Raw genomic sequence first — 16,398 nt, forward strand, 5'->3', positions numbered from 1 at the left:
TTGGATGCCACAACACAGCGCATGCCCGAATCAGGCCCACCATGCATTCTAATACCAACCGTAAAACCCCACCGTACGGACGATAATGGCACGCTAATACCCATTGATACAGGACATGATCAACGCGTACGTCTCGCGGAATTATGAACTATTGCTACAATTGTGTTTTAACGGGAGCATTGACATTGTAATTCAGGCACATAGAAATATTAATTGGGAAGGTCATTGGTGACAACCTTGGGCGATCCACATGTTTAGGAATAGGGCCATTCATGATGTCGAAGCTCTTATAATTATGAAATTGTAACAATACTCAGATTTTGACCTTGCCCAGATACTTTTCGTATTAATAATATGAATATTTTCAGTCAGAGCACCATGTAGAGCAAAGAATATGCCATTTTAAGTATACAATAAATAATGTTACTTTGAGTGGAACTTATTAATTGAACTTTCGTCCTAGAAACATCCTCTATGTGCATGTTGCTCATTATTACTTTTCTTTAACATAATATTATACTTAATATCACGCTTTAACATTTGTATGCCGACAAGGCTGATCACGGCTTGAACACATATTTTGTTTGTACATCATACTGCTTACCTGTGTTTCACAAATAAATTATTTGAATTTGAATTTATTGAATTTATGTGTATTTACTAAAGACTGCGGTTTGAAATCTGGGGGCACGGCAGTGCCCCCGCCAAGTCGAGCGCGAAGCAAACACTGCCGTACCATCCTTTACTGGAACCATTTCGCCGCATTTTTAGGCCCCTATTTGAGAACCTCTGGATAAGACCAGAACGCAGAAATTTTCGTCATCTAGTAAGCTATAATCACATACTGCGTGCCCCGTGCTGGCCACGTGGCTGTGCCTCGCCATGCAGCCGGCGCGCCTGCCCGCCGAGCCCGGCCTGCTGCTGCAGCCGCCGTCTAAGGTACGAAGGCTCCCTCCAGCACGCGTCACTCGGAGTGATCCTGGTGGCAGCGTGCCCCGTGCTGGCCACGTGGCTGTGCCTCGCCATGCAGCCGGCGCGCCTGCCCGCCGAGCCCGGCCTGCTGCTGCAGCCGCCGTCTAAGGTACGAAGGCTCCCTCCAGCACGCGTCACTCGGAGTGATCCTGGTGGCAGCGAAAAATTTTCAACTGAAACGGAACTGGACGACAAACGAACATCAGCTGTTTTGACAAATCCGTATCGCGGTGTAGATTTGACAGCTAGTTCAAACGAAGATGTAACGTAAACGGAGCGCAAATGTATCTTTGAGTTAAAGCTGACAGAAAGCTACTATTTCTCACACGCAAGTCAAATGCTTCTCGGGTATTTGCTGTGTTTTAGTAATTTTAGTTTAAATAATATGGTATTCGGACTTTTAATGAAAAGTACATAAATCTATCTTTCGTCTTTGTTTGAGCGTGAACTTTACCTCGATACCGAATTGCACATCAGCTGGAATAGAAATGTGACTGGTGGGTAGACTGGAGATGAAATGCAAATGAATTAACAAATAGCCGAACGGTGAAGGTATCGGACTGGCCGAGAAACGCGGATTGAAACCCCGCCGCTGCTGAATTTTTGTGGTAAACCCACCGGTAAGAAAGTTGGTGTGAGATATTGAAATTTCTGCCATGTAACGTTTTCTAGTTTAGTTTCTGATAGCTACAAGCATAACCGAAAAGGTTTCTATTGGTATTGGAGCATTGTTAGATCTTTGACATATGATGTAATAACAATCTGAGGTCAGTCTGAATCATACTCTAAGGTCTCCCGGTATTTTTACGTACAAAATCACACACACTAAAAACTTGGCATCAATATTCTATTCCACGTTACAGAATTATGTAACTTAAAGATAGTGTAATAAGACTCATTTTCTATTCTCAGGAGCGGCGCACGCGCACCAGCTCGGTTTCGTCAGATAGCTCGCTGCCGCCGGAGCTTCGGCCCAACCAGAAGTGGTTTGTAGGCGGCAGCGAGTCGCAACCGGCGGCGATGCGTGACCGTAACGTGACGCGTGCGAGAGTCCTGGCTGCGCACGTCCTAGGTAAGAACTAAACGGCTATGTAATATAAGTAGGTTTAAATTTCAATAAAATTGTAGTAGTGGTTCGTGGGAGGTGGCGAGTCGTAACCGGCGGCGATGCGTGACCGTAAAGTAACGCGTGCTAGAGTCCTGGCTGCGCACGTCCTAGGTAAGAACTAAACGGCTATGTAATAAAGTTTAAATTACAACGAAATTTTAGAAGTGGTTCGCAGCAGGTGGCGTCGCGCGCTACCTTGCTGCGCACGTCTTTAGTTTTATGTGGTTATCATACGTGTTACTTGGTGCTGCCGACTATGGGTAGCTCTATACTATAGTCTTCATTTAAAGATACAGAGACTTATTGAAGTGGTGATTGTGAAATTTCAGGGACCTTTCTTCCAAATTTATTTCGTTAAATTATAGATTAATTTTATGTTTTTTCTTTACAGGTTACTTGTCATGTTACCTCGTTCAACCCGCACCTGGTATAGAGTACAAAGCAGAAGATGAGAGCCCAATAGACTGTTATGTTAAGGTAATTTTACCAAATTTTAACGTTTAGTATAAAATTGCTACTCAGTCCACGCTTATTGATTGCTTGTGAGGTGAAATTTTGAAATGTTTATTTTAGAACCTTTTCACACTAACGATTAGTCTGGCGATTTCGCGCTGAAGTGTGATCGCGGCAGCGTGCATACACTTCTCTATTGTTTCGTTTTAAGGTTCGGCTAAACCAACGCGATCAGTCTGCACACGCGATGGGATCAATGTGTTTAACATTCAACCACACCAACGCGTGCAGATCGCCATCGCTGACGCGATTACGGTGCGATCATAGCCAATGACAGGTCGCGTGAACTCTCATGGGTCGCGCGTTCTGTCATTGGCCTGTGATCGCGATCGTTGAAGCTTAAGTCTAATCGCCATCGCGATCTTGCACGCGTTGGTTAGGCCGAATCTTTATAGAGTTTTTATTAGACTATTGCAATGTGTAATGTAAGCAGTACTTGATCGCAGGTTATGGTGGTGTACCTCCGCTCGGGCAGCGCGCTGCAGCGACTCGTGGCGGGTCTTGTGGTGTCCATGTGGGCGCGCCACAGCCGCGCGAGACTGCAGCATCAGGTAATTAACTGCCTTTTTCTGTAATGCGGATTTCAGCAAGCGTACGGATCTGCGGGGTTACTCCGAAAAACGTCATCCGAAGTTTCGAATGTTGCCATCCCTCTCACACAAAGAGATATGCCAGCATGAGTGACGGTGACAGATAGTCCTGAAACTACGTAAATAGCGTTTCAGAGTAGGCCCCCTGGTCCGCATTTGTGTAAAATCACGCTGCTGGTTGCACGCAGGACAGTATTTCGTATTTTCTGCCCGCAGCCAATCCACAGTCCCTTAGACACTTGGAGGATAGTAGAACCATCTATAAAATCGTACTCAATGTCAACAATAGAATTTCCCTAACAATATCAATATTTAATTAAAAATAACTTGAAAAAATCGAACTGCCTGAGGCGGGAATCGAATTTTTTCAAGTTATTTATAATTGATTTTGATATACAACTTTTAACACTAAAAAGTGTAATAACTTTATGTCAATATTTATTCTCAGGGAGAACCGAGTGACTCCACGAACGAAGAAGAGAAAATGAGTAAACTGGCGCCGCCTTTACTGACGAGCACGCTTAGCGCGGCGCTCAACCAAGCTCTCTACTACGACGAGGTCGCTCTGACCTGCAATAGGTAAGAAGAAAGAAGAAGAAAAATAGATTATAAGTAACTTGATTGTCAGGAAGAAGTATGAATTAATGTCAATTAAAATACTTATTTATTAACCCAAATAAAGTCAGCTGTTCTATGTCCTGCAAGGGTCTATTCACACCACGTCTTATAATCGCGCCGTCGACATGGATGGTATGTTTTCAGCTTTATTTCCAGGATAAACCACAGGAGACAAGGAGTGTTCGCTCCGTATATTTTCAACCGTTCGTCCTGTCAAAATCACTTCTTACTCACTCATTCATTCCCTTTCACTCAGTCCCTTATATTCCGTTTCAAACTCCCACATGTATAGTAAACACGGTGTACACAGGCCCTAAGGACTCCAGACAGTTTCCATGAATTCTAAATGTGTTTATTTTTCTAGGATATTACAAGAGGCTCGTGATTTACACGCCATGATGAAGCATTACAAGCTGGCGGTGGACGGTGAAGAATTCAACAATATTCTGAGGCTAGAACAGGTGCGTACTACATCAATATACTTTATTTAATCAACTCATAAGCGCGCCCTTAATTTGATCTTTACTAGCTGTGCCCGTGATTTCGTACGCGTGAAAATCCGTGATGAAAGAAATAAAGCGCGTCAAAGTTCAAAAGAAAAGGCCTGTGACGTCAAGGTGTGCTTTAAAGTGTAGCACTTTTTGAACACATTTTTGGTGGGGTACCAACCATTCCTGTAATCTATATATATAAAAGAAAGTCGTGTTAGTTACTTCGCTTATAACTCAAGAACGGCTGAACCGATTTAGCTGAAAATTGTCAGGGAGGTAGTTTAGAGCCAGGAGAAGGACATAGGATACTTTTTATCCCGTTCGAAATTAAAAAAAAGTCTGCTTATTTATTGCCATTAAGGCGGAACAAAGTTCGCCGGGTCAGCTAGTGAAATATAAAGCTTAGAACTAAGCTTTCAAATGATACCAATATTGGTGGGAAGTGGGGATGCATATACGCTTGAAAGCGATTTATTTGACGCCGAGTGTATTTATTATATTCCCAGGTGGTCCATTTAACGCAAGTGACGCAGCCGATGGTGGCGGCGATGAAGATCAAGCGAGTTGCGCAGACGCTTGAAGAGAGGCGGAAGAATCTGCAGTCATCTGTCAACCAGTGCTGCGCGGAACAGAACACGTTAAATGTGTCGTAAGTTTATGTCTTACTATTAATTTTGTTGTTGTATACTTGTTATTTGCCAATGAGGGCTATCGTTTTTATACTTATAAGTTGGCACCCCTGGCGATTGACAGGACCTTACTCTACAGTGGCGCCATCTTGATGAGTGCAAATGCGATAGTCCTCCTTCCACTCTAATGCTCACCAGTTGGTGCCACTGTCTTCGCTACTAGCAAGTGACAGGACCTTACTCTACTGTGGCGCTAACTGGTGAGCGCTAAAACGATAGCCCTCATTTGATAGCTCTGTTACTTTGTATTGAGAGATTGCGTCAACAATAATATTGGTGCTATTGATTTACGTTGTTGGCAACTAATTTTGGGGTATATTGTTTCGATATTTAGATTAAAACAAGCTTGAATCTACGTTTGAGATCAATGGAATTACGTATTTAATTCGAGTCTTAAGATTGGAATCAGTTAAGATATCAACCACTCATTTGTACATAGTTAAGAGTCAACAATACCCTAGTCCATAAGTGAGCTTCCACTCTGGCGGATTGCAAGCGTTTTAAAAGCGGAGCAGCGACGCCGCTTCTCCGCGGCGAACACGTCGTGGATTCCTAACGTCTCCCTCTCGAGTTTTAGCCTCGTGTCCGCGCCGCGCAAACGCGACGTTGAGACGAAACGAGAAACCGTCTTTGTGAAGTTTCTAACTAATCAACACTTCTGTTAACCTCGCAGCGTTCAAGCAGCGTTAGCAGCCGCGTGCGCCAACCTGCACTCTCTCCCAGAGAAGCTGAACCCAGTGGTCCGTCCGCTGATGGAGAGCATCAAGAAAGAAAGCTCCGAGGAGCTTCAGCAGAACTCCGCCGACACGCTTGCAGCGCTGCTGGCCCAGCNTCTGGTTTATTCATTCTACGTTCATTCATGCATTTGCTGATACAAAACCACAAACTCAATATCATAAAATCAATCTTGATAGTGTAAAAACTTGATTGATATAGAATCTTTGATCTTATGATACCTACGAGCTTAGACAAAACGCACTTTTTGATCGAATCGAAAATCGAATCCGTCAAAACTCCATACAAAAAAGGGGCTTTTCGACCACTTTTCGACTGGTTTGCGATTATAATTTGCACTTTGTCTAGACCCACTCTATTCAGAATATAAGCGCACATAAGTGCAGCAGTAATAGATACTCGTCCTTATCACATGGTGTCCTAAAAAATGTCGTCAGTAAGAAGTCAAGTGGTAGGTAGAGCTAGAGCACCCTTACCTTACCATGTGTCGGTAGGTAATGTGTCGAATTTTTTATAAAACATTTTTTTAAAACTTGTTGGTTGGAATGAACCTTGGACTGAACTGAGGGTTGGCGCTATAAAGTTTCAGTCAGATTCAGTCTATGAATCTATAGGGGATTCATCATCTTCATTTCAGCCATAGGACGTCGTCTACTACTGGCCTCCCCCAATGTTTTCCATATTGATCGATTGGTAGCGGCTTGCGTCCAGCGCGCTTCCTCTCCCTGCTTATGATGTCGTCGGTCCACCTTGTGGGTGGAAGTCCCACGCTGACCCCTATTACAAAAAGTAAATCGGATGATTGAATAATCAGAGAACGTAAAAATGAAACCTAAGTCCTAAATAAATCTGTCTCTACCAAACCTACATTAAGACATTTGCGTATTATTTTAAAAATGGTGAGCAAAAATAAGCTTAAATAAAAGATAATATAAGTTTAACAGGATTTTTATTGGAACAGAACTTCGAAACAAACAGACGGACTGAAATAATTTAAATGTAATAATTATGACTAAGTATTGGATTTCCGCTAAGTTTGACGCATCACTTTCTATTGCATTCTAGGGACGTCAGTACTGATAATGTTATCGTAAAAGTTATTCAGTATCTATTGAGTGATTTTGATAGCGCCTCGGTTCTCGACGATGGCTTCGGCAGACTTGTGCAGAAGTTCAATTTCGTTGCAGCTGAGCGGCTGCCGTATGATGTCTGTGATTCCCGCGCTTCCCACCACACAGGGAAGAGACATAAAGATTTCTTCGTTGATTTGGTGCTCACCCTATGGATTAAGAGACATACTTAAATATCCATTTACTTAGCCGGTTAGCAGATGAACTTGCTCGGATCCATCTGTCGGAATTATCCTAGCGTGCTGAAATGGGCGATTAAAAACAGATAAAGCTGAAATATCTGTCGTAAAATTCTGAGGTAGCCCATTTTAAACAATAGTACTTGGGAATTCAGGATTTTCCATAATTAAGGATGTGAGTAATTCCAAAGGAAGGGTACCTTGACGTACGTAGACAAGGGCCTTATACAGTTCGCGTCGTTCAGTATCGTAGAGCAGATGTCGGTGATAGAGAGGGCAGAGGCCCAGGAGTTGCAGCCCTTGAGGTCGCGGATCTCCTGGCCACTCTGCAGTACCTGTTTTTATTTGCAAGACATTAATAACATCTAAGTAGGTATGTTGTTATTTTTAAGGTACCAATGAAAACAAATCTTTTTTTGTTATTTTTTTTACCTGACGGTGTATCTCCTGCCAGTTCTCAGGATCAGTGTCTGTGCCGATGTCAGGATTGAGGTCCTTGAGGTGCACGCCTCCCACCGTTACACCGGACCACACAGGCACTGGTGGAAAGTATTCAATGAATGTCACTCAATTTTAAATACGCAAAATAAGCAACGAAGTAAAACACAACTTTACCACTGCTATACCCGTTCTCGCCGATGATGTACCCGTGGCAAGCCGACGGAGCCAGCCCGAGACGGTCTGCCAATAAATACCGGAACGTGGCAGAATATAGATTCGTGCCAGAACCGAAGACGCGGCCTTTGGGCAGATTGCTGACGCGCCACGCCAGGTAGGCCAGCACGTCCACTGGCTCTATTGCCACTAGGATGATAGCGTCGGGGCTGTAGTGGAGAAGCTGTAAAAAATATGAAAGTGTAAAAGCATCGAAATTTATGGATATAGAGGATCGAAAAGAAAATAAAATTTGCGGCGGAAGGACGGATTTGGATTGGAATTGATTTATAGAAAACCGGGAATAGTTGTTATTGATAGAGATAATATGGCAGCAGGAATAACTTCAACTACTAAGACGGTATTCGCTCAATAGATTAATATTGAAAACTGATCGTAAATAACTGTGTAATAAAAAATCTTAACCCTCCTTTTGCTTTGCCGTAGTCGGGTAAAAAAATTATAGGCGATAAAGGTGTCTTTCCTACCTGCGGTATGACAGCCTTCATGACCTCCGCATTGCACCGGGTGCAGTCGCCAATCTTCTGACCGGACTCCGATTCATAGCACGGAGTTAACACGCAAATCTTTGAGTCTACTGATATACCATAATCTGCAAGAAAGGATTTAACTAATAAGCTATTTTTCTCCATACTTAACTGCTAAAAATACGAGTATTATTGATTTTAAAAACAGGAACGTGTTTAAGGATACAAAGAAAAGAGAGATGATCTCACCTTTGCTAGCTCGTAGTTTGGCGTTCCTTAAAAATTTTGAACCATACTGTAAATCCATGAGCTCGCCTCTCAGCTTATCTTCTCCGAAGTCAATCATGCTTATGTCATTTGTAACACCCTGAAAAACACCGACCTTTGATTGACTCTAGTAGGTAAGTAAAGAAATTTAGATGAAAGTTAGCGTACCTACTCTGAAAACAAACTACACGCTCTACAATAAATCAAAACGTAATATTTGATTTTAAACATAAACCTTTTCCAGTTATTGGATCGTTATTTTTTCGACAGGAGCTCTAACAGCTTGTTCCCTTTCCCGTGATTTTGAAGATTGACGGTGGCGTAACTTAAACACAAAATTAACACGATGTAACAGAAACCTTAGCCAGCAACGAGAAGACAGTGGCCACACCGACGTCACCAGCGCCCACCACGGTGATCTTGTTATTCGGTTTGTAGCTGCCGCGGCCCATGGTCAGGAACAGCTGGTCGAAGGTTGACCCGTTGGGGCTCTTAGCATCGGTGGGTGGTTCACGCTCTATTGGTGTTACTAGTGGCTCCTTTATGCCCTTTTCACCTGCGGTATATTTAAATTATTAGTTAGCAGAAACCACAAAGGGTCGCTTGTGGAAAAAAGGATAGAGAAACTTACATTGCAATGGCTGGGACTTGTGCGACGGTGGCGTAGGCAGAGGTGACGAGATGATGTTAGGGTCACGCAAGGCCATGGGCGGGGAGGTCTGCACTTGGCTCTTGGTCAACGAGTACAGGCTGCGCCCCAAAGACTGTAGGTACCGCAGCGGGCGCATCGTGCCGGGCCTCTCTGTCGCCACCACGCAAACTATCCGCGGAAATCTAATACCTACATGCGGATTTACTTCTAGGAATTCATTTATACTTAATTATTTTTATTTTTTGATTTGTGTGGATTTGTGTCTATTGTTACGTCATGTCGAGTGATTTGTGACGTTTTTTTGTTTTTGTTTTATTTCTCGAAAAAGTTAAACGCTGCTGAAACGTAAAATAAGGTTACATACTAATTAGGATTAATTATACAGGGTGACTGGAACTGAACCCGCCATAGCTAATACGCGTATAGAGGAGGTCATTTGCTAATTACTGAATCTTACTTTCTATGACTAAAGTTTTATAGTTTAGGAGATATGACATTTTTTATACTTGTTTCAGATTTTCCCGAAATTTGACCTAAAAACTGCTTAAAATTTTTTTCTCGCATGATTTTAACCGATTTTTTTATTTGATACTAATATCGAATAAACCTTTAGTCAAATAAAATAAATTTCAGATCTAGATAATGATTCAATAACTAGTTACGAGCCGCCAAAGTTCAACAAAAGTACAAACCACGATAAAAAATTCTACTTCAAATTCGATTGAAACAAAAATTAATGGTGATAATGGATTGCCAATAATCTTAAAAATATCTCCAGCATATTCGATATTAATATCAAATAAAAAAAACTGTTGAAATCACGCGAGAAAAAAAATTGAAGCAGTTTTTAGGTCAAATTTCGGAAAAATCTGATAAAAGTATAAAAATTGACATATCTCCTAAACTATAAAACTTTAGCCATAGAAAGTAAGGTTCAATAATTAGCAAATGACCACCTCTATACGCCTATTAGCTATGGCGGGTTCAGTTCCAGTCACCCTGTATAATAAGTTACCCTACAATAATTTTATTCCCATGTTTATTTCTGTTGCATTATGCAGGTCAATAAATAAATCAAGCAATTCTTGGAAAGAATACCAAAGTAGCGGTAGAATAGTTTGAAACTCCGTCCCACTTCAGTCATCTTAACTCTGATTTAATTAGGTAAGTATACTCAAAATTACATGAACTTTATTCATGAAAAACTGTTATCGCCGCCCACGTCGCATGAAAGAGAAGTGCATTCCTAGAGTGTTTCAGAATTATAATTGGATGGCGTTGTTTCTGTTCGTGAATTTAATTAAATTCAAAATAGAATAGAAGCTTCATGAAAATTAAAATAGGCAGATGTTCACAAACAAAAATTACATTTAAACCTATTTGCTGACTTCGCTGTTAAACGCCCTGGATACAAAGTAGCTAGGTACTTAGTTGGAATCGTGAGAATGTAAAGAAATAAAATTACACCATCTTTCAAAAATTACTCAACTACGTGAATAAGCAAGTAGAGTAGTAAACCTAAACTAAGTTTCTGCTTTCTGCAGCCTAGTCTTGAGAAATAACTAGGTAATACCACTCCACTAGGTCATTTCACTTAGGTAGGTACAAAAACCAGTGAATCGTAAAGAGAAATCACGAGCAACCAGGTGTTATACAGGGTGTTTCTTGTAAGGTGTCAAGCCGAAGGCAGGTGATAGGTGATTACTAGACCTATCGATTTCACCCCCATGTATGTTCTACGATTTTTCATAGTTTAGAAGTTATCGTTAATTTTGTGATTTTTTCAAATTGTATGACCCAGTAGGCTTTAAATTTTTTTATATTTTTTTTGGGTCGACTTTTCTCAGATTTCTTTTTTTTGACAGATTCCCTATTAATTGCAGATTTTTGAAAAAATAATCAACTTCCTATCTTTGATGCAAGATACAAAATTTTTGCTAGAAACATAAAAAATATGCTTTTAGCGGAACATTCTAAAATTTTCAACTTAAAGGTTTGAAAAAAAAAAGAACTTCCATAGGTCCAAAATAATTTTCAAAACTGCGCAGTTTTCTGAACTTTCATAATAACACAAAAAAACATGTACTTAATAGGCCATTATTTTCTGTAATCGCTCCACTCAAGTGGGAAGTTGGAGATTTCGTTACATGTTTTTGACTTTCTTAGGACTAAGTAATGTTTGCAATCCCTTAAGTTTACGTTATGTAGAACACATTTAGAAACAATATCTGAAAAGAACATTTTTTATCCACAACGAGGAAGCTCTTGCCCTTCATCTGGTATACAATAGGGAATATGAAAATATTGATGAACTGCGGACAAAGCTGACTGAAGCACAAAACCAAATTAAAATGAAGAAGAAGGTTTTACAAAGAATTTTTTGCGTCGTTGTCGAATGTGCAATCAGGTCAACGGCGGACATTTTGAACATTTACTTTAAATGCAACCCATTTTTGCTCTCTCTCTCTCTCTCACACACACACACACACACACACACACACACACACACACACACACACACACACACACACACACACACACAAACTCTTTCCCTTTCTCTCGCACTCTAATATGTAGGTATATCGAATTTAATCGTAAAGTAACAACAACCACTGTGGTCTAGTGGTAAGGCCACCTATTTAGGACAGCCAATTCCTCTGTGGTTTAGGATTCCGAGTGAAGCTCGCTGATCATCCATCAGTTTCCATCAGGTAAGATGAATGGCAAGAGATTCCTCGTTGTGGATAAAAAATGTTCTGTTCAGTTATTGTCTTTAAATGTGTTCTACGTAACGTAAACTTAGAGAATTGCAAACATTAGTTAGTCCTAAGAAAGTCAAAAACATGTAACAGAATCTCCGACTTACCACTTTAGTGGAGCGATTACAGAAAATAATGGCCTATTAAGTACATGTTTTTTTGTGTTATTATGAAAGTTCAGAAAACTGCGCAGTTTTGAAAATTATTTTGGACCTATGGAAGTTCTTTTTTTTTTCAAACCTTTAAGTTGAAAATTTTAGAATGTTCCGCTAAAAGCATATTTTTTATGTTTCTAGCAAAAATTTTGTATCTTGCATCAAAGATAGGAAGTTGATTATTTTTTTCAAAAATCTGCAATTAATAGGGAATCTGTAAAAAAAAAGAAATCTGAGAAAAGTCGACCCAAAAAAAAGATAAAAAAATTTAAAGCCTACTGGGTCATACAATTTGAAAAAATCACAAAATTAACGATAACTTCTAAACTATGAAAAATCGTAGAACATACATGGGGGTGAAATCGATAGGTCTAGTCCTCACCTATCACCTGCTTTCGGCTTGACACCTTACAAGAAACACCCTGTATAATAATGAAGCAAAAGATATGTATTTTAAAGCGAATATACGTACAATTTTATCATACTCGCAATTAACGCAATTAATTATGCAAACTCTATTCCTAAGCTGCCGAGAAAACGCATAAAAGCTTACACCTACCATGCCTAAGTATGCCCTGAATGCACTACGTAGTACGTACCTAGCTATGTGTATAGAGCCCATGCCTTTATTTGTGAGGGTTGTTATGTCAACAAAAGATACGAGCATTCCTGTGGCCTTCACATGGCGCAGCGTCGAACCGGTTACCCCGTGTTGCGTGAGACGAGTCACTCGCACTCGGCCACGGGAGGCTCACCGCGTGATGCAATGCACGTGGGGAAATGGCGGTATTGTGCAATGGGTGGAAGAAACGTTTCTAGGGAACACAACTTAAATAGGTAGACGTAGAAGGAAAACACTTACCTACTTATTAAGAAGCGTAATAAGCCTTTTTAAAATTACAGGTTGTAAAGCTGCTAATTTAAATGTCTACCACACAACAATAAGATTTGGTAGGCAACTATTTATAGAAGCGACATAATGAAAATTTTAATACATTACCTCTAACCTAAGCTACCCGATGAATCCCATCACTGAAAAATGAATGCATTTTCCTTATAATGACGTAACCATATTTATTTTCGTAGCACGTCAAATAACTTTACCTACTTACATTACATATCTCTATAAACAATACTTAGTCCTTAAAATAAATGGTAGCGTAAGGAGGAAACCAAAAAAATGTTGTTTTTATTCGTCTTTGAATTACCTACAGCAATAAAAACTTTTCTTTTGTAAGTACCGTACAAAGGGGAGTGGATATTAATAGCCGTACCTATCTACTCCGTAGCAGGACGACTTTGGTTTAAGATTCAATACTGATGTTTTAATAAGAAGCAGATTGTGGTCTGCACTCTAAAAAAATAACAACAAAGTTTATGAACCGTTCATTTCACGGAAGTCATTGAAATCAATCAAACCGAGATTCTTAAAGAGAAATTAGTGTCTGTACATTGCAAACTCACAGCAATACAGTACCTATCATCAAATCTGCAACATCAGCGATGTAAATAAAATGGAGCCATAAATAGGCCGTGTAAAGGTGGTACAGTCCAGACCGGAAAGGTCAAATGAAGGACACGGCTCTCGGTCAAGAGTAAGGTCACCGTGCGCCATGCGTAACCAGGACTAAGTTCGTACATTGCCTCCGAATTACTTAGGTAACCACTAAGAGTATGGTGCAATCAGCGCAGTTAAACGTTGAACCCTCGCTAAATGATGAAACGGAATGTAATTCCATGGAAAATGTAGGGCTTGTGCGGTCGATTTTTTTACATTAAAAATGTTTTACTTACTGATAATTAAATAAAAAATACTTTGTATTTGCCTCGACAAAAGCAGAATTAGGTAAACGATGTCGTCAAGGTGACCTCGATACATTTTTTGGGTTAGGACCGTCGGGAGCATTGCGCATGCTTGTCCTTTTACCCTTCAGGAGTTCAGTATTTCACTGGGAAAGTTTCCAAGAAATAACCAAGTTTTCACAATCGTCGCTTTAAATAAGTTAAAAATGTTGCGGCTCTGTTCTGAACAAGTTATTTTTATATATTTGAACCGCGCTTTTGTTATTATAACTGTTCGCGACATCGCGAGGGATTTCATTGCGTATTGCCCTGTGTTGTCTACCAACAAATAGGTATAATATGATATAAGTATGTAGGTACTCCTTTTACTTTTAAATCCTGGCCACCCACGTTATTCATATAAGTTTTTCAATTGACATACTATTGTCACTGTCTATAAATCCATTTTGTAAGTGTACACACGATTTTAGTGGATAAAAATACACTTGATGGTGGAAGTTTCGTAGATCTTATGGAAGGCCCGTGACCCTTAATTCACCATGAGCACGTGGAGGATGGTTGGCCTCAAGTAAATATTTGTATAATTAAATAAATTCTAGAGTGAGGTACCTAGTTGTAGTAAGGTATTCCTACTAGGGCTCTCCCTGCACAGTGCCTAATAATCCTCTCCCTGCACATTAGAAAAGGAGTTGGAATCGAACCTGAGACGCACTGAGGCGATAAGTCGCGCTACCAAGCCAGGCCATCATTGGTTTGTTTTTCAATTTGTTTAACTGAAGATGTTAAGCAGGAGTACTAATTAGCATAGCTAATTGTAACCAGTGTAAGTCTGCGAACACACGGGCAGATATTCATGTGGTCAGCGACATTTTTTTAAGTGGTGTGCAGTTTTGAGAGAAAACTTTGGATTGCTCGTCGTTTTCTTTAAGTGCGACGAGAGACGGCATTAAAGAAAAGATCCAAATGTACCAACATGATGCAATAAACATTTATGACTATGACTACCCGGATACATGGAGGCATGGAGCTGTCAGTCTAGAGCAGTCCACATGTGCGGCTAGCCTTAGATCGCATTCAGCGAAGCATGCTCCTAATTTTAGACACATTGTTTTATTACACACCAATTTACTATTGTTTCGTTTGTGTACAGGAAATATGTTAATTTGTAAGTTTAAAGTTAAACGGTCAACCGTTTCGTTGACACTACTATTACAGAAAATGACCTCGTTTTTTTCATAATGCCAAACTTAGGAGAAGTAACGTATTCTTAAACTAAACCTTAAGAGTTTCATCACCTATTCTCTGTTGATATTATTGCATTGATTTCTAACGTTACCTAGAACTCTCGCTCTTTTTAAACATGGTTTAAACGGCAGCCTTACATAGGCTTCGACTGGGGGGGTATGAAGATAAGAAAGACTAAACTAGCTTAAACTTGTCTCCAGCTACGTGAACTACTCGAACATAGCCGCGAGAGTGCTGAGGAAGTCCCTCAAGGCGAATCTGCGCGACGAAGCCGGCAAGAGGGACATTTCTGCCATCAGATACTTCTACTGGCTAAAGGGAGAGATGCTGGGTTAGTTTTTCTATGCCTCATTATTGAATAGGTAATCTTTTTAGGAAGCGCTTGGTCTATATCACACGACGAGAAGTGATGATCAGAGGAACTGGCTATCTACCTCCAACTGCCGGAATGAACACGGTGGTAGCTAGCCAGTCGGTCTTACTAACCAAACCGAACAGGAAGTCTGAAGCAGGTGGTCTTACCACTAAACTAAAGACTATTGCCTGTAAAGTTAGGTATGTCCTGGCGTAGCGTGCTTAGGTGGAGGGACCTCTAGTTCGGGCCCCATATCTAATATGCTTCTGGTCCTGTCGCGAAGAAAGAATAATTTGAATGTTGGAGCAATCATTTGGCTGGCATGAATAAGCACAAGTGACATGCTTATGTGTAACAGCGAAAGATACTTATAGTAGAGTGGCAAGTTAAGTGCCACACTACATTAAACGTCGCTCGTCGCCTACATCATGTAAGTATGTGAACAAGTAGGCTTTGTGTAGAAAAAGGTGAATTCCCTGCGAGACTTGCACAAATACGAGTACGAACCTAGCGTTTATCGTTTTGTTTTGACATGTTTTTTTTTATTTACAGCTCATGGAAAGAAACTTGAACCGGAAAAGGAACCAACTTAGCTCACGCTACTATAACTAGAGTAGACAATAGTTGATTTTTTTTTATAGTTAATAACGGTTTTAATATACAAATTTAAATTCGACCACTGTATTTTATTATTATTAGTCACTTCTAAGTTCCAAGTTATAATATAAAAGTAAATAGAAAGTCGTAAATACAAACAGCATGATTTTGACGACATATTTTATTAAAAAAAGTTAAATTATTTCGTTACAGACAACAAATAAGTTTAAATTTTTCAAAACAATAAAATTATCTTGAAATAATATATTTTATACGCGATAACCAATAACATACCTTACGAAGTAGAAAAAATATGGCTTACGAACGTAGGTAAACATTAAAGGTATTATTAGTTTAAAAAATACTTAAAAAGGATATGTCGTTTCTTTTTTTTCAAC

At 40.1% G+C, this 16,398-nt stretch overlaps 3 protein-coding genes across 3 annotated transcripts; 2 read left to right on the plus strand and 1 right to left on the minus strand.

Annotated features, from left to right (window-relative positions):
• Positions 1-115: 115 nt before the first annotated feature.
• Positions 116-5,853, plus strand: LOC114352900 (TATA-binding protein-associated factor 172-like). Its single transcript, XM_028304661.1, has 9 exons — positions 116-126; positions 889-1,081; positions 1,885-2,044; positions 2,472-2,557; positions 3,040-3,144; positions 3,632-3,762; positions 4,166-4,262; positions 4,799-4,941; positions 5,655-5,853. The coding sequence occupies exons 1-9, from the start codon at positions 116-118 to the stop codon at positions 5,851-5,853; spliced, it is 1,125 nt and encodes a 374-aa protein (XP_028160462.1).
• An 812-nt stretch (positions 5,854-6,665) lies between these two features.
• Positions 6,666-12,965, minus strand: LOC114352903 (L-lactate dehydrogenase B chain-like). Its single transcript, XM_028304665.1, has 9 exons — positions 12,863-12,965; positions 9,066-9,275; positions 8,794-8,990; positions 8,417-8,534; positions 8,168-8,292; positions 7,641-7,863; positions 7,458-7,564; positions 7,226-7,360; positions 6,666-6,995 (listed from the first exon to the last, which is right to left on the minus strand). Exons 2-9 carry the CDS (start codon positions 9,220-9,222, stop codon positions 6,825-6,827), a joined length of 1,233 nt encoding a protein of 410 aa, XP_028160466.1. The 5' UTR covers positions 9,223-9,275; positions 12,863-12,965; the 3' UTR covers positions 6,666-6,824.
• Positions 12,966-14,194: 1,229 nt separating this feature from the next.
• On the plus strand, positions 14,195-16,048 carry LOC114352904 (protein stunted-like). The gene is made up of 3 exons (XM_028304666.1): positions 14,195-14,371; positions 15,249-15,379; positions 15,956-16,048. The coding sequence occupies exons 1-3, from the start codon at positions 14,343-14,345 to the stop codon at positions 15,994-15,996; spliced, it is 201 nt and encodes a 66-aa protein (XP_028160467.1). The 5' UTR covers positions 14,195-14,342; the 3' UTR covers positions 15,997-16,048.
• The last annotated feature ends 350 nt before the right edge of the window (positions 16,049-16,398 follow it).

Source organism: Ostrinia furnacalis, unplaced genomic scaffold (genome assembly GCF_004193835.3).
Source record: "Ostrinia furnacalis isolate ACB-3 unplaced genomic scaffold, ASM419383v2 OfSCF1473, whole genome shotgun sequence".
Lineage (NCBI taxonomy): Eukaryota > Metazoa > Arthropoda > Insecta > Lepidoptera > Crambidae > Ostrinia > Ostrinia furnacalis.